This window comes from Chelon labrosus (genome assembly GCF_963514085.1).
Source record: "Chelon labrosus genome assembly, chromosome: 13".
Lineage (NCBI taxonomy): Eukaryota > Metazoa > Chordata > Actinopteri > Mugiliformes > Mugilidae > Chelon > Chelon labrosus.
In genome coordinates this window covers 12,706,025-12,728,942 of record NC_140346.1, presented here as the reverse complement: position 1 = coordinate 12,728,942, position 22,918 = coordinate 12,706,025, and the positions used below count along the sequence as shown (strand labels likewise).

The 22,918-nt window shown below is 41.1% G+C and overlaps 1 protein-coding gene across 2 annotated transcripts in view; it reads left to right on the top strand.

Moving 5' to 3' along the window:
- The first annotated feature begins 88 nt into the window (after positions 1-88).
- usp32 (ubiquitin specific peptidase 32) overlaps positions 89-22,918 on the top strand; it is a 53,731-nt gene continuing 30,901 nt past the window's right edge. For both annotated transcript variants that reach the window (XM_084559019.1, XM_084559018.1), the window contains exons 1-4: positions 89-398; positions 14,272-14,399; positions 20,183-20,288; positions 21,940-22,058. In XM_084559019.1, the coding sequence (XP_084415145.1) occupies positions 341-398; positions 14,272-14,399; positions 20,183-20,288; positions 21,940-22,058 (411 nt within the window). In that variant the 5' untranslated portion in view covers positions 89-340. The remainder of the gene's footprint in view (positions 399-14,271; positions 14,400-20,182; positions 20,289-21,939; positions 22,059-22,918) is intronic.

The following is a 22,918-nucleotide window of genomic DNA, read 5'->3' as shown; positions in this document are numbered from 1 at the left end:
GACTCCGCATACTGTGTAAAAGAGATTTTTTGTTTTGTTTTGTTTTGATTTACATTTTGCATGTTGTCACATTAAAATAAGACTTATATCGAGCCGCTAAAGTCGAATGTCTGGCGTGTTTTCGTTTGTGTTTACAAGTGTTGGAAGGCGCTGATCAACTGACCTGTAGAGTCAGATCATGTGACAGAATGGAGGCGTCCCTGAAAACATTCACCCGTTCACCACATACACACACCGTCAGGAACCCATTTCACAATAAACGGATAGGAGACAACAAACGCTTCTGATCAACTCGGCGTGTGACGTTTTTTTCCTCACATTGCAATGAAATGAGGGGAGCATGGGGGCCAAAGAGTCGAGGATAGGATTCCTGTCGTATGACGAGGCCGTCAAGAGAGGTAAGCCGAGAAGGAAGCGGCTAAATCCACCTTAGTTGCGCTAGCTTAGCTAACTGTCTGCTCTGAGGCTAGCCAGGTACAAAAGAGGACGCCCCAGACCACACGTTAGAATCTGGCGCTTTTAAGTGCAATTGCTTAATGTACGACGTAGGCGCTTGTTAAATAATAACACACGGCCTATGCGGAACTGTTAGTATCTATTATTCTATTCGGCAGTGAAATATCCCGAAAAGCTACCTGAACCTTGTAACAAATGTTAAGTTGATCAATAGCCGTGTCTGTATTTTCCGCAGTCGTCAAACCTCGATATATACAACGCTGGGCGGGAGTAGGAAGCGTTTCCCAGTAATGAAAGCATAGATAAACTGCGGTTAAATGGCCGCTATATAAATTATGTCCACCCCGAATTGTGTTATCAATCCTACCAATATCAAAACAGTACACAGTGGTATTTTGTGAAGTGTGTGTCTCTACTTATATGCAAGGTCGAGTTAAATTGACAGGATGCTGCACTGTGCTTGGTGTGACGTTCTCTCCATAGCTACGAAAGCGTTGTTTGTGGGGCTAGTGTCGGCTGAAAAGGAGGGGTGTGCGGGCTGGACAGTATTTGCCAAAACAGCTGTGCAGACAGCCTTGAATGTGTGTTAACTTTTTTTTTCGGCTGACACAGTGCGCCACTTAGCTGTTTATCACTATAAGCTAGCCACTGCTGAGAAACGTTAATGCCTTGTGGTGCTGCTCCTCCTAGCCTGCTTGTCTGTTAGCCAGGCAGTTAGCTGGCTTACAGCTAAGTTCCCAGAGGGGAATGCCTCCAGACTGTTTGTTATAGCCCTCGTCTGTCGGATTTCAAGCCAGGCCATGTGGTGTGGACTAACTAATCGTCAGTGTTTGTGCTAGCTGACTGTCAGGTTTCAGCCTAACTGTACACATTAGCTAGCTGTGCAGTCAGAGCTCTCAGCGGAACAACAAATAGCTGTGCTTCACACTGCTGTCGTGTCAGTGTTTAGAAATTAGCTTGTGGGAGCCTTTGGTTTATGTAATGTGTAACAAGCTGGATGTGACATGCTTGTATCCAATGCAACGTAAATGAATGTATTTCATATTCGATATTTGATCATAGGTCCATTTAAATAAATACATTATGCTGTCAGTCAGGGTATGCGCTGGAGTGCATCTGGATACAACAAGCTACGCACATAGCTGTGCTGTAAATGATGCAAAGTCTTAGTGTTGCTGCACTTGAGTAAGATGTGGGTGATCATTTATCAGGAAGCACATAGGAGTTCATTTCCTTGATTGCTTTCTTGTTGCACTTTACTCTCTTGGTTGCCAGCAGCTGAACTTTGTCAGTGTGGATTCCAGGCAGTGAGAGGCTGTTACACATTCATCCGTGACTGTGTCATGCCTTTACCAGGCACCTGGTGGAAAGTTCAACTGACCCTTACATTGCGCTGGCTGATTTATGTACGGGATTATGATATTTTACTAAAGTGTAAGTCGTTTGTGGTCAGGATTCTTTATTATCAATTTCACCCACTGCATTGACCTAGTGTCACTTCTGTCTTTTTAATATGCAACCCTTGTGTGGTGGTTTGAACATTCCTCAAGCCGATCGCCATTCCCGCTCCGATGATCACATGTGACCTACACACGCACTCACACAGGCGGTGGAATTATCCAGCCGTCCAGCCTTATCTGACCAGTCACATGGCAGCATTCCTAATTCCCACAGCAGGCTTGACTGCAGCAATTATGGGTTCAGTTTTCATGGAAGCTCACACCGCCAGGGTACCAGCGGGGTAATGTGCTCAGGGAGCATCTCGTTGAAAAGGTTCAGCTTTGATGTGTTCCTCTAGATTCATCCTTCCACTTCTTTTATTCAAGCCTAATTTTGCAGACGCTGTTGTTCAGTTTGTTTATAGTTCCTAGAGAGATATTTGTCCCCTCTGCAGTCTTAAAACAGGTTACAAAATGTCCACTGATGAAATATTTGTCTGCTCTGCCTGTTACATGGTCACATTCTTGATTCAGAGCAAACTTGGATCAGTGCTGCATATGTTTATGCATTATAAATGTGGGTAATCAAATATATAACAGTATTAATTGGGAAAAAATATAAGCATTAATAATACTCATGTAATATTTGATGGGCCAAGCTTGTGAAGCACGGTCGGGCTGCTGAGTTACAAAAAAAAAAAATCAACAGTCTGGCCCGCTCTTTTAGCTCACTTGGTGGAATATGAACTACAGTACTCATTTCAGTAGCGCAGGTTCGATTCCAAAGGTCGCCCTTTGCCATGTGTCGTCCCTGCTCTCACCCCATTTCCTGTCTCTCTCCACTGTAAAATAAAGACAGCAATTGCCCAAAAAATATCATAAATATGGTTCGCTCAACGTGCCCAGACTGTGTTGACTTCCTGTCTGTGGGCAGGCCCTTAGCTAAAAAGTGTATTGTATAAGGAAATGAGGTCCTACTATTTATATAATTCATGTTCTTCTCCTTATTTTTTCCTGGAACACCACCTCTATAAGATATTTGAACCTTTGTGTGAACAGTGTGGTTTAATAATACAGCAACAATGGCCGTCACTCTGACACACACAGCCTCACGGTCACATCATATCAGGACGTCAGCAGGCCCGATGAGCCCGCTCCATTGACCGCTGCTTTGCATTCTTACCTTGTGCTCTCTCGTATGTGGATGTAGATTTGTGTACTGCTGCCACAAAGACATCCAGTATGGTGTTTGCTGTGGAAACATGGGCAGGCGGTTGTTTAAATTGTTGTCATTTGCATGGCAGGCTGCTGTGTCACAGTCAGTCTATTTTTAGGTTGGCTGTAGATAGCAGGGTATTCCAGGATAATTTTTAACACTGTAAATGACATGAAACCACCCTTTACACTCGTGTGACTTGTGACTGATATATTCGAAACCTTGAATAAACCATGTGGTTAAAGGTACGATAAATACAGATATATTACACGGGACTGGATAACATTTTATCTCGAGTTGGAAAGGCTGTTGAACAGTCTCCTTGACCTGTGTATTGCGCAATCATTTTTGTCCTAGATTTCCTGCAACTGGTGTACTGTAAATCAGCGCCGTAATCAACAGTCTAAGGCTTTGAGTAAAGGTTACCAACAAGGGCGTATTTTTCTTGCTGTACAACAATGCAGTACTAAGCTCACAGTATAATTGGCCAAATAGCGCAGATGTTAAGAGCACCCTTGCATCCAGTTCACAGCCAGCTTCCACAGCCTTCAATCACAGCCTTATTTCAGAATTTAAGTTAAGATTTTAGATTCTAGATTTGGTCTTTAACTGCATTTCATTGAATACAAAAAATAAATTATAATAATTGAATTAAAATCAAGATAATGTTGCGAATCAATTTAATCATAGCTACTAAACAAACTGAATTTAGCTTTTGTCTATTGACTGTAGTGCAGTTTGCACAGTAACACACTAAAATGTCAGGATCTGCATATTTTTGAGTCATGTTGTTAATATAAAGTTAGCGACTGACACGTTTGCATTGCATTCTGTGTTTTGCCATCTCCTTACCCCTGATCTTGTGATTTAAACAGCTATTTTCTCTAGTCAACACTCTTGACATTGGTTTAAACTTCCTCATCAGCCACTTTCCCTCTATTTTAGTCCTTTTCAAAAGGATGTAATGTGTGGTGTGAACCTCGGAGATGCTGGTGAAACCACACTTTAAAACACTTGTCTGGATAGACTTGTTGTCAGAGTACTCCCCGTTGTAGCCCATGCTAAACAGAGGGCCGTATAGTGTAATTGCGAGGATATGTGGAAAGTAATAATTGGTTTAGAGCTTCTTGTTTTTATATTTTCCCTGCAATCTAGCAACAACCTTAGGCTGAATGTTAGATGCCAGGCCTGCAGGTGAAAGGTGCTTTTCCAAGAACAGCACTGCCTGTACATTTAAGCCTTAAGGCATTTTTGTTGACTGTGTCCTGCGACTGAAAGGTCAAAAGGCTCATGTGAGTTCAATGTTAGCATGTTCCTCCCCGCCCGGGTGTTTCCAGTCTCGCTGATAGCAGCAGGACCATCCGGGCCCGGCTTATTTCATAGGACAGCAAACACAGAATCACAGCGTGAGGTTCTGCCGGCTGCTACTATGCTGCCGCGATAAATTAGTAGTCTGGGTGGTCTAACACTGAAAACCTGCTGTGAGAATGTGTGTGTGCTGGGGATGAGTAGTGAGAAGCTAAGGATGCAGTGATGTGTATCTAGCTGTTACTGTCCCAGGCTATGTCTGAAGACTATGTGCGAATGCGTGCATGCAAGGATGGAAAGGCCACTTGTAGAAACACACCCATTGTTCGCTGTGAATCAAATGGTAGCTGTTGCAGTTAATGCGACCCAGTGTCCAAGAATACACCCATTGCATCACTGCATTACAATACACAAAGTGTTCTCCATAATGTGAAAGTGCTTTGTTTTCTGTTCCCCATTTGTCCGTATAATTGTAGCAGTTTTACTATTATCTGACCGTGCTATTTTGTCACCCAAGTTTGCTCAGGAGTATAGTACAACACTTCTTCCCACTAACTCACAATCTGAACATGTACTTTATTTACCGTTTCAAAGCCTGTTCTCCATGCTGTCGTACCTGCGGGTGGTGTATCGATATTGCTTCTTAATGTTTATGACCAGCTGCCCAAAATCAATATGCCCATCAGAGAGATGTGAACCCAATGGTGTTTGGTTATTTTGCTTTGTTGTTTGTGAGTAATTACTGTTTTTAGTTTTAAATGAAATAACGTGACTTGGCAGCTACTTCGCCAGGTTTTCACGACCTTCAGAATTTTCAACATTTCTGTGGAAAAATTACTCAAAACATCAAGTCCTAAAAGTAGACATATAGCAATCAAACAAATGAAATAAAAAGTATTATACTTGTGTGTTTCTTTATTCAGGAAAATGACTCATCCCTTCAGTGAGACACGGGGGGTGAGCCTATTTTTTGCTGCACCTGGCCCATCATTGACGGACCCATGAAGTCTGAATTATACCAGTGAATTTGAAAAGAAAATGTCAGGACATCTGTCCGTGGGCTGAATCTTAAGATAAAGATTCAGAAAGTCTAGAGTCCTGACCTTAATCCAAAAGCAATGTTGTGGAAGGACCTAAAGCAACTAGTTCATGGGAGGAAACCCGCCAATCTTAGTAATTAAATGCTTCTGTATTGAGGAATGGGCTAAGATTTCTTTCCAGACACTGTAAATGACTGATTGGCAGTTACTAGAAACATTTAGTTGCTGTTATTGCTGCAAAGAAGGGTTCACACCATATACTTACAACTCAGAGATATGTATAAATGTTTGATTACTTTCACAACTTTTATGAAAATCTGCTGAGGTTTTGAGTCACTTCTATACACAAATGTAGAAAATTGTGAGTAAGAGTGCAAAAACTTTTAAGGTATTGTTTTAGCTACTTTATATTCGCTAAAAACTAACATAATGGTACACTGTTTGGTGTTGAACATTAATTCTCAAATAAAAGTATAAGAAACGCTGATGTGTATTCAATTTGTAAATCAAGGGTACAAGTGATTGCAAGTAGAGATTACTGCGTTAAAAGGGTTTGTACGTACATGCCACCCATCCCACAATCATAGGCAATAATCATGTGCCAAAATGAAATTATAGGCAGCAAGCCAAAGAACACACAAATATGATGTGGAGAAGCAGATGTTAGATGAGGAAAGGATCCCTGCCTTATCCAGCAGGGACATCTCTCTGCCTGGAAGGAGTTTGGCTCTGGTTCTGTGGCTTGCTGCATCAGAAAGCCAAATCCAAGAGATGACACGCACAGGCTGGGCAGGTGACCAGGCCCCGCAGGCACACAGAAGGAGTCAGGAGAAATCTCAGATAAGTGCCAGACGTTGCATGAATCCAGATATTTGATGGGGAACGCCCATAAACTGCTGATGACATGCTAATTACAATCTTTGCAAAAAATTTTTTTAACTCCTACACCGGTAGTCTGCCCTCGCTGAACTGTCCATTAACCACAGGGTCACAGTGGAAAGTGAGTGAGCACAGGGTTCACCAGAGTGAAGGTGCAGCATGCAGCTGGTTGGCATGCTCAGCTTCTCAAGCAGAAATCTGTCACAACTTCGTGATTCGTGTGACTTTCTTGTGGATAAACTAGTCTGCCTGGTTAAGTATCCTTATCACATTAACTGATATTTACCACCATGCTGTGCTTCACTGTTATATAAGGAATGTGTGCAAAACTGAGATGTAGAGCTGCGCAGTCCCACGACACCAGTCAAAAGTACTTAATACAGACAAGAAACTAGTTTGAGACTAAGCATGCTATATGAGACATCGTGAGTGGATATAAATTAGATGAATAAATGGACACCAATCTGAAGTACCAGCAAATAGACTGGTTTATAACATTGTAATAAAATCACAGTTTTCACTGTCAGCAATACTCTACACGGACTTATGACGGATTTCCTGTATAAAAGATTTGGCGACATTTAAGAGTAGTGGTGTAAAAGGGCGTACTAGCAGAGTCATGCAATCAGCGACGTGGCAACAAGAGAATATGTAATGTTAATGAAATTCAGTGAACTGTAGCAATGATTGACAAATAACCTTTGGCGAGGTAAAGTGGGCAGATACCAACAAATTTCAACTTGGAGGCAACTTGACTGGAAAAAAATTCAACCAATGGAGCGAGTGGAGATCACAGAGAGAGAGCTAGTTCTTGGTGATCCTTAATATCTGTTTGTGTTGTGGTTGCTTCACTTGGAAGCATTTGGGCTTGGAAACATGCGAGAGGGTTACCAAGGCAACCAGAGCGCGGGACGTCAACCAGCAATCGTCAGCTACAAATTAAATGGCTTCGGGACAGTCGATGGTATCTTTGAGCTAGAGCTAGCAGGGTTCGTCGTTAAAGCTGCCGACACAGCGTGATTTCTATCGGTGTCGTACCGCTCTCACTGCAAGTTTTAATCAGCCTTATTCTCCAGCAAGAAACCCGCTCAAACTGTACACGTCAGTTCAACCTGGCCACCGTGTTCCAGTAAAGTTTATCCAAATAAGACGACTTGAAAGAAGGAGAGAAAGGTGACATTGTTTTGTGTAGTTCTACAGCTGAAATGGCACTGCCGGTTTTAATGATTCATTTGAGTAGTGAGTATTGACAATAGAGGCTGTTGATGACTGTTACTGTCACAGTTATGGCCAATTAGACAAATGTTTAGAGTTTTTGAAAAGAATGACAATTTTTTTTTTTGTTTTATGCCAAACCATGTACAGGAATACACACCAGAACATGCACCGTTATACTCCTACAGTAGAGACAGGAGAGGAAGATGCATCAAAAGTGGCTGGATGCAAACCGGGAATGTTGTAGTTCACGGTCTCCTACTGAAATCCCCATTGTGATGTTCTTACTATGTCCAAACTACATTCACAGAGAAGCAGAAAATCCTCACAAAGCTGAAGTTGGAATTGAGTTGGTATTCTTGCTTAGAAAATGAATTAGACGATCAATCAAATAACAAATTGGATCAACAACTTAATTCAATGAACTGTTTCAGCTTTAATACTCTTCACTGTTAGAACGTAAAACGTTAAAAAAAAAAAAAAAAACGGTGATTGTTTTGGCACCAGCACCAAATAATCTAAACGTCCATTTGTTCTAATTGTAATATAAACACTGAACCTACTCCAGAAGCACTGTAACTGTGGCTTAGTAAAGATTTTTATGTGTAAAGACAGGAAGGAGGCAGGAGGAAGGGGAGCCAGGTTGCTGATTGGTTTTATGCTACTTGTCTCGTGAATCCAGTCAGTTCTTACCTTAGATGACACACAAGGGAGCTCTATTCTATGTCGATGTGGCTTTGTTGTCTGTGCTGATCCACGTGTATGATTGGCTGCCTTCACAGTTGCTAAAGCCTGTGATTCAGCACTTAGCGCTAATCAGTTATACGCTCCGGCTGGGTGGCTTACACTGCCCGCTCGTAGATTTATAAGAAAGTGCTGCTGCATCACTGGTTGATGGAGTACGCTGACATTTTCTGCAGGATTCCTTTACCTGGCATTTTCAAGTTTCATGACTGCTAATTGATTGTTTAACTTGCTGACAAGGATGGAGTGAGACCTCACTAAAAAAAAAAAAAAAACTTCTCCCCACCTGAGTTTGTTCATATATTTGATATTTTTAAATGTTCTTTGCTCAGTATATAGTGTAATATTTTCTTCCAGTAATAATTTTAGCCTGAAAGCCAGCCCACAGTTCCCATGCCCACAAAATCTTAGTGAGGGATATTGTTGAATAGTTGAGTCACTCCATTCAAAAATCAATATGCCCAGCGAAGGTCCACGGGGCCAATCAAATAGTTTGTGCAGGACAGAATAGTAACAGCGATGTAGTCATACACGGCATCTTAACACTTGTTTCTGATTTTGAAGAAGGGACTGATATTGCCAGTCGAATAACTCTAAAGGACACACCATTAAGAGCGATGGAAGCATTGGTTGAGAAGCGAACAATGCATAATTTGTTGCTCTACACCCGTTGGAACATGCCCCATAATGAAATCCAAGTAGTGCGTTACCAGTATACACCAGGCTAGCAGTATTTGGCTTTGTTCTGTAAAATAAACAGTCTCACAGCCAAAGGTAGTTTAATATGACAGAATCTAATATTGAGGGTGGCTCCTCTTTCATTATAAAAACATTTTCAGTCCTAATTCCTGTCTTGTAGATTGTCTCTGGAGTTTCTAAGATATCCAGGTCATAGGTAAAACAAAGGCGAGTGGATTCACCGCTCATCAAGTTTTCCAAACTGTCCCTCAGATCCTACCTCAGCACTAAACTGGTTTATCTTGATCACTCTGTGGACTCTGTTGTCGACAGCGTTTATTACCAACACCGGAAACGATTGCACATGTACAAAAATGATTCAGTAACTTCGATAAAGGAATGGACTATATAAGACAAGATAAGCCTGCACCCTTTGCTGCATGTCGTCCTATATTTCTCGCCCCACTACTTCCCATGTCCGTCGACTGATAACTGTACTATGAAGGCACAAAAGGCCGTAGCTGAAAAAATAATATATAGTTGGATGTTGTTTTAGTTGCTGAGCTCCAGTTGTTCAAATCAACACCACTCATGTGCCTTCTGGACAAAATTTCCAGAAGTTCCGACGGGTAGATGTTCGGTCAGCGCATTAGAATTTGTGTTTCTGTCATGAATGTGCTAAAAGAACCACTTTATGTTTTGTTTTTTTCCCCCAATGGCCACTAATGGTATTGCAACAACATCAATCTCTTGAGACCCAAAAAGCATGGACAGTTTACCGTCTTGTTTTGCTTTTCCTATTATTTTTTTCATCCATTAAAGTTAATTATTTGTAAAAACCTCTTTAGAGCCTTTAAAAAATCTTTTCACAAAAACTGTGTTATTGGTGGTTGTGAAACACCATTGCACATGGGCAGTGCACTGCAGTGCACAGAAAAAAAAAAAAGCCCCAGATGGTTTCAACAGGTCTTAAGCCTCAGGACCGCTAGTTGACACGTTATATCTTGTTTACAAAAACAACTACACATGGTTTTGTGCTTTTCATTGGTTTAGTGAAACGATTTCCTGGAATTGTTGTTGTTGGCCCCAATAAAACTTAGTTCCTGTAAGTTTTATACATCGATCAGGCATAACATTATGACCACCTTCCTAATATTGCGTAGTTCTCCTTTATGTGTCCGTTCTGAGGGTGTACTGTGTTGTTAGTGAGTCAAGGAGTGTCATTGCTATGGGGTGGGGGGTGCCTGGTCTGGTCTAGGTGGTTGGCACATGTCTAAGTAACATCCACATGAATGCCAGGTCCAAGTTTCGCTGCAGAACATTGTATTGTCGTAAGATGGTCAAGATTTCGTGGCTGCTTCTTTAATACAGTTGCAGTACACATTAGGACAGCAGCAGCCAAATGTTAACTCAGTCAGGAAGTCTCAAGCCTCAAAAACCCAGTGAAGTGGCAGTGACGGGAGTTAGTGAATGACACGTTCAGGGCCTAACTTTCTGAGCTTTCTCTATCTATAAACCTATAAGCACAGAGATGTAGTTGTACCCTGTCTGCCAACTCATTCACTTTAATTTCTTGAAGACTTACCAATTTGCTGTCAGTCCCGTCATTCCCGTCAAATGCCAGCCCCCTGATATTGCTGTCGAAAGCCGTTTCCTGCTTATTTCATCAGTCATTTTGCTTTTTTAAATCACTTTGTTGAAACCGCAGAGATTAGTGGGCGGGTTTGACATTTGCAGTGTGTGTAAAAAAAAAAAAAAATGGATTCATTCAGCTGAGGCTGTTTTCTGAGGACATTTGTTTTGCCTCCTAGACGTCACTCAAAGTGAAATTGTGTCTGTGAGTGGTTTCATGGACCAGACCAATATGTACTTTTTATGTGATCTGAATTGAAGGGGCATGGTGCGTGTAACTACATGTATCCCTTTTTTTACACTCAATATTTCCGTTAGACTGACTGACTGTCTATTAATTTCTTGTTGATTGTATTTTAAATGTTACCTCCCAACACTACTAATTCCTTACACTAATTAATCCGTATCCCTTATTTATTATCAGTTGTTTTAAATGTTAAACATTCAGTTACATTTAGAGGCTTTTTGCTGAGGAGGTTGGTCTGTGGATTATGTTTTTATTATTTGCACTAGAAATGCTTATTTTATGGATTAGTACAACTGGAACTTCAAGATAGTCTGGGAAGAAAAGTCAACTTTTTAATCCTCTTTTCTGTAGCTGGTTGTGTTTCCTCTATGAATTTTCCTTTGAAGTCTTGCGTTAGCTGTAATGTTGATTGCTTGAAAGCAGCTAGTGCGCACTATATCTTAGGATCTTTCTGCCCTAATAGTTTTGCCATTTGCTGTTGTTATCCAGTACTTTGTAATAGAGAAGTAGATAGCTGTAATGTGTTGCCACCCAACATGAAGCATGTGTGTGGGTGGTGCTTGTCTCTACCAGCTGGGTAGCCTTCCAGGTTAAACCTGTAGCCGTGTGGACTCTTTATGCCCCCTGCAGGCTGGTGTCAAAATAGGTTTGTCACCAGGTTGTTATAACCCGGTTCAAAGATCCTTCAGAATAAAGACATTAGTGCTTTTTTTCCCATTAGTGCAAGATACAATAAGTAGTTAATTTCTCCTGGGATGGTCACGGTTGATTAAAAAACAATCAGTTGACTGTTGACATTTTTAGATCAATATATCCATTCCACCAGGGATCAGCTGCAGCAAGAGACAATCACGTGGCATGAGTGGTTCTCCAAACGACAGGGGTGGCATATTAATGTGTAACTCACCTTGATTTTGTGCCACAAAAGATTGTGAAGCACCAATAGAAAGTGTTATGTGTGCATTAACAAGCACTTAACAGCCGGTCAGAGAGGAGCAGATTAGAAAAGCTATCAGTATATCTGTAATATGACCTGATTGTTGATGGAGAGGTGCGGTTGCTTGGGTGAAATTAGAGAAACAACAGGCAGGCATCGCATTACTGCAGTATTGCAGAAACCTTCTTAGCAGTACTGATGCAAGCGAAATCGTGTAACCATCACCCCGTTCAAATCATAGAAGACGTGACACATAAGGCAGAAAAAACCCTGTGATGCAATCACCAACATTAAATGAACTAGTCATTAGTCTATTGATTTGATTTCTCAAGAGTCCAAATAGTTTATATTGGTATGAAACAAATGAAGAATAGAACGGCTTTGTCTTATCTCTGACTAGCAAATCTTATTTTAATTACTAATTAAAACAAGATTTGCTGGTCAGAGTCATTGGTTCTTTTTAATCCACGTGAACCTGTTGATTTATGAAGCGATAATAATATCTTCAGCGCTTTCGTTCTCACATTTCTGCGTCCAGTTCCACCGACTGCACAGACCAGAGAGCACTGATGCATCTGGAAAGCTCCACCAGTGCTTGATCTCGACATCATGACAATAGAGCTGTATGTGTTTCACTGCAGCAGCAGAGCAAGCAAGGCAATTGTGGCCTTCTAGCATCACACGCACAGGGCGGCAGAGCTGTGACTGTCTGAGTGGAAGCCTGTGGATTCAGAGTTCAGGAGAGGACAATGGGATGTATATGAAGCGCTGCATGGCTGATACGGAAGATAGCTGGCACATGTTATCACAAGGGGGGACTCCCTGTGTGTCTGTGTGTGTGTGCGCACATCCGTTGAAGTGTTTGGATGTGTGTGTTTAATCATGCTTGGAGGAAGGAGCCGCAGCAATGAGATGTTGGACATAGTCCCGTGCTCTCACATTACGAGCATAATGTGCTTCAGTTAAAGAACTACTTTAAACCTTTTGCCTGTATGTATGACAATGTACACAAACAGTTGAGCAGAAGTGCAGTGCGTGGCTCCTCTCCACACGGCTGACCAGCCATGACTTTGAGTTTGTGTAAATGTCAGTTTGTCAGTTTCCGACAGTTAGGGCGTGCCGAGAGCTACCCAATACCCTCCTTGACCAAAGTTAGAGAAGATGGATAACCTTGTTGCTGTCTGGACAGTGTAGAGAGGGACATGTCCAGCCAAGCTTCATTTAAAAACATATAGAAACATATGTGCCCGATGACACGTCTTGTCTCGTTTCCATCCACCTGAGTATTTCTTAGCAGTATTTTTTTGTTTTTAGCTCTCTTTTTGGTCTCCACCACATCCTCCGAACAATGTGTGGCTCTGCAGCTGCTCTATATTCATTTATATGTATGTTACATATCTTCTCCGTTTAGACGGTTGGTAAAGTTGGAGAGTTGTGTTTACCCCTTCAACATTACAAGTAGTTATTTCATCTATTATTATCTACACTTTAGTGAGAAAATTTCTTCTTCTACTTCTGAAAATGCAAAAAAGTTCACTAGAGCTGACCTTTAACCCTGACATTTTCTAAGCAGCAATCTGGAGACACGTGTTCGTGTGGTGTCTTAAAACTGCCACAGATGACGGAAACCTTTAGTTCAACAACACAAGCAAAGTCATGTTTGAATCAACTGCTTGGCTACGAGCTGACTGGCAACGTTCAGTCACATGAAAGGTGAACAAGGTGTCTATTATAACCTGACACTTATCATTACCACCATCTCGCTGCTTTAGTGCTACGCTCTTGGTGTTCTCAGTCTTCGACGACTCGCTCGCGAAGCAGAGCATTTCTCGCCGTATCTACCTGTAATGCTATTTCCAGAAATGGCTTAATCCTTCATGCGTTTGTCTCTGACCAAACAAATGACTACTGATTATATCAGCTGAGTGTAAGCGCTGTGGGTGAATTTCTGACGACGCGCTGATCGTTAAGCCGCAGCGTGGTCATTAAAGCTGTAAACCAGATCTGTATCAGTCATTAGTCAGCTGCCTTCTGTCAACACAGTAGTGCTGACGTCCATGAAATTGTTAGGTGTAAGGCTACTGTAAAAAACTTTTTGTCAAAACTGCTAACTTCCATTCATATTTCCAGGATTAACAGAATAGCATATTGTGTATTCTGTTTGAGGCAGTTCTGTCCGACTATTAAAATGTTGTTTCATCCAAATTCCCTTTCCCCTAATCAAATAGAGTCAGTGGATAGTTTTGGTTCAAATTGCTGTGTGCTGCCAACAATTCTGCCATTGTCCCTGTATAATGGATTGCTCAAAGCTTCAAAAACATTCAGGGTAATCCACAGAGCTGATGACCAACAGTTTTTACTTTCCTCAACATTTTACATTTAAAGAAACGCCACACACTACTGTGGATGAGCTCACCAGTGTTTAAACAGTTTCTTGTTCTCTCGTAATTTACTGTAATCACTTCTCTGTGTCTTTCTAGTCACTGATGTGGAACTGAAGCGGCTGAAAGATGCTTTCAAGAGAACCAGCGGCCTCTCCTATTACATGACCCAGCAGTGCTTCTTCAGGGAAGTGCTGGGAGATGGGGTTCCCCCTAAAGTTGCGGAGGTAAGCCACACTGACGTCACACACAAGGTTCAATGCTCAAAGGTTTCCAGGTAGCGACTGAATTTTCTTAGCAGTAAACCTGTGTTCCCAAGATGCAGATTCTTAATATGGTGCAAGGTTAAAGAAGATTTTCGTGGGAGTCAGTTATCCTTTAACTTAAGATATATTTGAAAAGACAAGGTACACTGAGTGTGTTGTGGAAGAGAGAGGTCGATACTGTTCCAGATAATATTACAACAAGGAGTCTGTGGCAGAGGGTATATTATCAGATTGGCATCAGCCACAACTCTGACTTTTTCCACCTTTAGTTCTCTTGTCCTCTTCCTTTAATAAAATGCATACAAAGTAGGGATCCAGAAATATACCAGTACTGAAAGTGAATGCAACATAACCTGAAAATAACTACAGTAATAATGCCTGTCCTTAATGCAGTGTTTTTGCTGTCCTCTGTCTTCCTTTGATTCTGTTAACTAGCATTAAACCCTGCATACCTTTAGATGACTTTTACTTCCCATCAAAAGACATCGTTACCTCCTTACTATTATGAATTTCCTGTTGAAAGAGCACACTGGATAAAGATGTTAGACATGGCAGTATCAATACCAAGTTTAAACCAGTGAGCAATCTGATGTATATACAAAGAGCTTACTTTGCTGAAGCTAGGCCCTTCCTGATTGAGTATTATTATTTGTGTGACCAGTAGAATCGTTTCTTTGTGAAAGTACGGAACAGGAATAAGCATTTACATGTTGTTTTAGTCATTTCCTTGAAGACCATGTATATCAACAGCAGCCAAAGCATCTTTGGCAACCCATTTTTGCATTTTATTTAACGCCTTTCACTAGTGGACAGTCTCCCTTTGTCCTGTCCCTTTGGTACCTGGTACCTTGCTTGTTCTTCATCTTGCTGTATCATGCTGAGATATTTTAAATGATGCGTCAATGGTAATGGAGCCTGTGTTTATATAGCACTTTTCTACCTACTAGCACTCAAAGCGCTTTACGCGTTACAATGACACTAGTGCCGAGCACTGACAGCAATCAAAGGTTGAGTGTCTTGCTCAAGGGCACTTGGGCAGGTGGTCCATGTACCGGGACAATCAAACAGCTAACCCTCTGGTTTGTGGACAATCTACTCTAACTTCTAAGCAACAGCCTCAGCAACATAACCTGTAGCAATATAGCCTATCAAATCAGTACTAAAGCTAGCAAGAGAATGAGGTCATAAATATGAAATAAAAGTCTAGTAGCTAAGTTCACTCAGTTTTATTCACTGTATGTCTGAACGATGGCCTAAATGTCTGACATTATGTAAGGATGCATTAGTTCACGCTTCTTCTTCATTCTGTGGACTGATCATTGTGTCCGTTTGCAAGCTTACCAATTTTTAATGAAATTCTCAGGCAACGCCAAGTAACCCCAACTGTTAGCTATAAAAAGTTAGTAAAGGTGTTTGTGGACGGGTGTGATGAGCATCTCTTGCACATAAATGTACATAAACAGAAGTGCCGAAAATTTAGTTCCAAGATCAACTGAAGACTAAAGACTGTGCTAAAATAGCACATTTTTCTCCAGGATTTCTGTCTTTGAGTCGGGATTTCCACATTTTGCAAGGAAGTAAACGCACATCAGAACAGTGAACAGGAACAAGAAAGCAGTAGGTGTAAAAAAAAAAAAAAAAAGGATCTGTGATTGGGCAGAGTCTCCTGTTATGGGTTGGCCTGAAAACTTTTGCTAGAGTAGAAGGAGACGTCTGGTTGCCTCTCGGACAACTTAAATTACAATATGCTAAAAGGTTATTATAGAATTTTTGCCCAGTGACGCCAAAAAAGCTTTTATGCCTGTGAGGGCATGTGGACGCAGTATAAAAAACGTGATATTTGTGATTTAGTACTTCGAAACCTTTTCCCTGTAGGTTAATGTTCTATTTCACAGAACTGTAACTATGTCTTCTGGCTGGATGGATCTCTGCTATAATACATTACACTGCACATTGGTTTTACTTACCTGCTTACTATGTGTTCTTGCACGGCTCAGCCCTTCTGGATACAGTAACGCCAGATACCTTGTCTTCAGAGTGTATCAATAAGTCCAGTGTTAGCGATCTGTCCTCCCCATCTGCTGCCAGACCCCTTAAACACAGTGCTTGCGTGTCTTCAGTAAATACTACAGCACATCTCTCAGCATCTCCCCCTTCATCATCATCATCTTCTTCTTGTCCTTTGTCACCATGGCAGCAGTTACTGCGGTGACAGAGGTCCAGATGTAAGGTTGCTGCAAGTATCTTCAAACGGAGCCATGGCTGCTGTCCATCCTGACAGTTCAAAGACAGCCCAAGCCTTATCCGTCGGTTGAGAAACAGTGTTTTTTAATTTGCAGATGTCTCTATAGCACAAAGTTTATATTATGTTTTTGTCACATTCTTCTTTATTGTATACAGACACACAGCCCTGCAGAGGGGACACATTATACTTTGATGTACTGGGGTAATCTGTGAACCTTTTCAGTCACTGCTTATTTCAGAATACCCATGGATGAACATAGATACAAATCATATTATATCATATCTGTATCTATATAGAAATCTAGAGGGGCTGAAGAACGAGAGAAAATCATTTGTACAGATTTGTGACGTGCAAAAGTAAGCGGACCCTTGTTTTCAGTATCTAGTGTGACCCCCTTGCACAGCAATAACTGCAACTAAACACCTCTTATAACTTGTAAACAGTCATCTTCAGCAGCTTGGAGATATTTTAGCCCATGCCTCAGTCCAGAACCTCTTCAGTTCTGAGATTTTGGTGGGTTTCCTCACATGAACTGTTTGCTTCAGGTCCTTCCACAACATTTCTGTTGGATAAAGATTAAGACTTTGACTTGGCTGTCCCATAACATTAGTTTTGTTCTTCTTTGTTCATTCTCTTGTAGGGCAACTTGTGTGCTTGGGCTTGTTGTCTTGCGACATGACCCAGTTTATTTAGCTCACAGACAGATGTCCTAACATTTACTTTTAGAATTGTTTGATATAATTCAGAATTCATTGGTCCTTCAATGATGACAATCCATTCTGACCCAGATTCAGCAAAACAGGCCCAAACAAGGACATTACTACCCTCATGTTTCACAGACAGGATGAGGCTCTGATGCTGGAATACAATGTTGTTTTCCAGCGGTGTTGAGGTGTTTAGTTTCCCTCGGTTCCTTTGTGACCTCTCAGACTACTATGCATCTTGCTTTCGGATTGGTTGGTTGACCACTCCTGTGGAGAGTAACAGTCGTTTTTAAATCTCCATTTGTTCACAATCTATCTGACCGTGTTTGTGGATTCCAAACTCTTTGGTGGTGGTTTGTAACCCTTTCCAGCCTGATGATTAACAACATCTCTTTTTCTGAGGTCCTCAGAAAGCTCATTTGGCTGTGCCATCATACACTTCCACATGTGTTGTGAAGATCAGACTGTGACAAATCCTTGATTATTTTAAACAAACCGGGCACTGAACAACACCTGAGTCTCAGAACATTGACTGGAAACACTTCTGAACAGAGGGACTCTAATCTGGCCCTGAAATTAACTTGTAATCCTAGAGGTGCACTTATAACTCATATATCAGTAACATTTATATTCTATATGCACTGAAGGAGCAAATTAATGTAAAAATGTATTGGCACACACAGATAACTTAGGAAACATTAAAACAGCTAATAAACAGCTGAACACACACTGTTTATGTGATTATTCTTATCAATGACTGCTGATATTCTTTTTATAACGTTCAGTGTAAAAGGTTTGCATTGGTATAAGATTGGTATACCTTCCTAAATGACTACCAATGTTGGCAGCGACAGATCTGACATGTGGTCCAAGTGACCATAAGGCCTTTCATAGAGATGCAGAAAGTAGCTGTTAATTGAGTTGCTGCTGCATTCGTTGCAAACATGACAAACTGATGAAATATGATGGAGTAGAAGTAGGCGAACATCAGCACACACTCAAACATGCGCTGCCTGACAACACTCTGTAACAACTGTCATCGCCAAACATACTAAGATCCTGTCAGCGTCATGTCAAAACTGAACTCTTTATTTCTGAAACCCACCGATCAAAATTAGATCAACAAATTACATGAAAGTTCGTGGGCCTAAAATGTACCCAGATGAGACAATAATAGATTGGCTTCTAAAACGAAGCCCAAAAGTGCGTGGCCGATGACTGGAAATTTCACCAAAGCAGTGGGCGTGGGGAAAGACAAACTGCAATGCCCAACTTAGTTGGTTGACTCAGGGGGATTCCCTTAAATTCATACATGATCTTATATGTGGTCACCGCTCATGTATGTCAGACATTTGTCCTCCCGTGAAATATTGTCATGCATTTGTTTTTAAATGCAAGAGCTTTTCTTTTTTAACTTTGAATGTGATTAATTTTTATTTCTAATGCAATTATTTACGCACCGAGTGTGTGTGATAGGGGAAAAAGTACCTTAATTGTTTTGGTGTCTCGTTTGAGCCGCGCTTCATAAACCAGTGGATCCCACGTCATCCCACGATGTAGTGACATCTCATCGTTGGGCCCAAATTACACATATTTTCCAACTCCATGCATCCAGCCTGTGATATAGACATGTAGCTTGACATCACCAGGATTATTTTTTCAGGTCCTCTAGAGAGACACTGAAGACATGGTACAGATTTTATGTTGCTTGTTTTTTTATGGGTTGACTAGTACTTTCCATGACCACTGACATTTGCCTTTACTATTGGTGGAGTTCCCCTTTGGTCTCATTTTACTACCAATTGTAAAACCGGTTTTGCGTGTGTGATTGCTTTTGTCTTGGAACATGGATATTTTATTAAACTCTGCATTGTTTTGTTTTGTTTTTTTTTATTATTTTTTTTTCAATCAAACCGTACAACTGGATACATTGGTATGAATGCGCTTGTAAAGAAATACAGCCACCAGAGCGGTTTTGTTTGCCAGGCAAAATAGTCAGAATTAATGATCCGGTCTACCACAGTGATTTATTACTGGGGTCTGCTAACATGTTGTTCATTTTAATAAAGTATATGTGGCGCAATCAGTGCGTGCATGATTCTAATTATTTTTATAATCACATGTTTAAATGAGGTAAGTAAGTAATTGAACACAGTCGATGATCTGATGGAGCAAATGGGTCAAGCATGGCAGTGGATTAAGTTCTCATGGTATGACACACTATGACTTCCTTTTTTTTTTTTTTTTTTTAACCGCATGCTAAGCTCCTCCGCTGTAACCCACTGACATAGTCACGCTTCAGGACCTCAGTGACTACAGTGTCACACCATATAAGTGAGCTTCGCGTGTTGGCAAACCCCAGTCGTGCAAATGTTTTCTTCATGCTGTTTGAGCGCAGCCATGCTAAACGGCAGCAGCGCCCCCTTTAATGGACATGCAACTTTATTTTTTTGTCAGTGCTTTTTTTTATCACATCATGATTTAGTGAGATGGTGCAACACCAACTGGAGCAGGGAGTTCCCTCCTCTATGATTTAAGGCCAGTAACAGGAACATTTGTTCCATTCTGTATTTTTACATGAAACTGTGAATGAGGAATATCACCTTTCACCTTCTCGTGAGCAGTAGTAGTGACAAAAATAAGGGAAAAGTAGTTGGATGTCCTCATGTGCACCTGACATGCGTATTTGACTTAGATGACACATCACTTGAGATCCCTGTTGTCAGCTGCGTGAATGAACTGACTTGAAGTTGTCCATGTTTTTCACTTTTCGATCTTTTTTGTGCATCTTGTAGGTGATCTACACTTCGTTCGGCGGCTCGTCAAAGGGGCTGCACTTCAACAATTTGATCGTGGGTCTGGTGCTTCTGACCAGAGGACGCGATGAAGAGAAGGCCAAGTGTGAGTTGCTCTTTATAAGTTAACAAGCAGTCAGTGTTGATGTTGTGTGGGGTCTTCTCAAAAATTTAAACTTTTAGTAGATGACGATTTAATTTGTTACATGTCAGTATGAAACTGGAAGTTATTTAGGTATAGTTGAGTTAAGGTAATTTCATGCTTCCCCTTAACTCAGAGAGCATCTGGTTTCATAGCTGTTTTTCCTTAATGTCAGATTCATATCAGATGTTCCTGTTGCGTTCATTAATAGTGAAATCAGGCTGTTTTCATTTAGTTAAATAAAATGAAACCCTTGAGCCCGTGTCCGCTGTTGCTTTGGAGGAGACGCCAATCACAGATACCAGTCATACCTGCGGCAAACTCACAATGCTTGCCGTCTCTAAGTTGATCCAGAACCTGACAGTGAAGCATACACAGCAAGAATCTTAAAGGGATAGTTTGGTTTCTTAGAAGTGGGGTTGTATGAGGTACTTCAGTCAGTTTGTCAGTCACAGTAGATGGTGGTCGGCATACCTCCAGTTTGGAGAAGCAGACAGGTGTACTAGTACTGAAGCCAAACAATAAAACTGCTGTGGACGGAGACAGCAGCTACTTTTTTTAATGCCCCTAAAAAAAAAAAAAAATCTATATCAGTTTGAGCGTATGCTATATTTAGAGTATTATCCTTAACTTAACCTTACTGGCAGACAGTATTTTTCCAATGAGAAAAGCCTTTATATCACTCTCTTTAAAGACACCAGGCTCCATTGACAAAAACTGCCATTTTACCTCAACGTGTGAACCGCTCTGTACCACCATGCAATTTTGGTTCTTGAACAAAATAATTCAGGTTTAAACTTAACATGTTAACACACCAAAGTCACGCAATAGGCAGCGATAGACCAGCAACTGCTGTGCCCTGCGGCGTAAAATTACTGTTTTTGTCAATGGAGTCTGGTGGCACTGAAGAGAGGATCGATCAGTTTAGTGGCTTCAGTTCCCTATCAGAAAAGGCCACCTGGCAGCAAGGTACAGCATCGACGCAGCATACACTTAGACTTCATTTTAAGGCGGGAATTGTTGCGTTGCTAAAATATATTTGCTGCTGACACTGTCCCCTGCTGATCCCTACTTGGCTTCCATGCAGCTACTTCTCTCCACTTCTCCAAACTGCGGGTGCTGCTCACCACCATCCGTTTTACGTAATACTTTCACAACTGTGAATAAGTACCTCATACAAACCCACTTCCACGAAACTGAAGTATTCTTTATTATTATTATTCCTTATACCTCACATTGTCCTCGTACAAAAGAAACACAATGCTTACTTCAGATCCCTAGTTGCGCATACTGTTCTTACTTAGTTATTATAGGTAACATGTCTCAGTGGAAGGGCTGCGTACTGTTGATCTCATGTCCTACATTTTAAGGTAGATATAACTTCACTGGTATTGCAATTTAGGTGGTTTTATTTTTCTTGTCCACATTCACTTTCTCACTTTATTCTTCCTCCCGTCCTCTCTGCGTCTTCCTCAGTCTTATTCTGGTAGTTGGGGTTTGATGTGTTGCTGGCATTTGGAATCCATCAGGATGTTATTGACATTGTAGCTAAGAGGCCTGCCTTCCTGTGATAAAGCTGAACTCTGCTTGTGTGTGTGTATATGTGTGCTTACAGACCTCTTCAGCCTGTTCGCCAGTGATCTGGGTGGATATGCTGCCAGGGAGGATATAGAAGCTGTCCTGCAGATCTTGGATGGAGAAGTTCCAACCTCCCTGAAGAAGTGCTTCAGCGAGGTCAGCAAACACAGAAATAGACATTCACAGCCACGAGTCTCTCTATTAACTCGTGGACTTCGTGATAATGCCGAAGGAAGTACAGACGAGAGACTTGCATGTCACCCACATTCTCCCTCCTGGGCTCATATCATAGAGTTTTGTTTTCATCATTACGGAGGTGTTTGTCACATGTTCATAAAACAGCTATTGTTTCTTGTTGCCCACATAGAGCAAACTCCACAGAGATAATACAGAGTTTGGCTTGCAGCAAGTTATTGCACTGCTCATTAGAATACAAAGGCATCTTTCGAGTCGTAATCCGCTCCAGAAAAGTAGAAATCTCTGTTGGATCACATTTAATATGTAGTGTGAGATGTATTCTCCTAGTTTTTTTGCCATGTGCCACCTGGATTTGCTCACCGAGACGTTTTATATATAGCCACACAGACAGCTTTGGTTTTGTAATGTATACTTCAGAGGGTTTTGCCCACACCCCGGTACATTACATGTGAATAGGATTTTGATTTTGGTTCTTACAGCATTGAAATCATTTAAAAATGCATTTGTACTTTACAGTTTAATGAAAGCGTAATACTGTAGCTTGGTCATTATAACAAAAATCAGCAGGTAAGAAAAAAAAATACATTTTAAGAGCTATGGGGCAATTTTCTTGATCTAGTCAGTATTATGTTTAGGGTTTTCCAAGGACACAGGTGCTGGCTTGGTTTCAGGGAACAGTGGTAGTTGGGGAGAAATTTGGATCATTTTACCAAAGTATATATTTGAGATGCAGTGAAAATATACTGTGAGTACCGGTTATAGTGAAGGCTGCTCTAAAGCTGCAAAATAATATGCATTACCTACTCTGTTTAGCATCA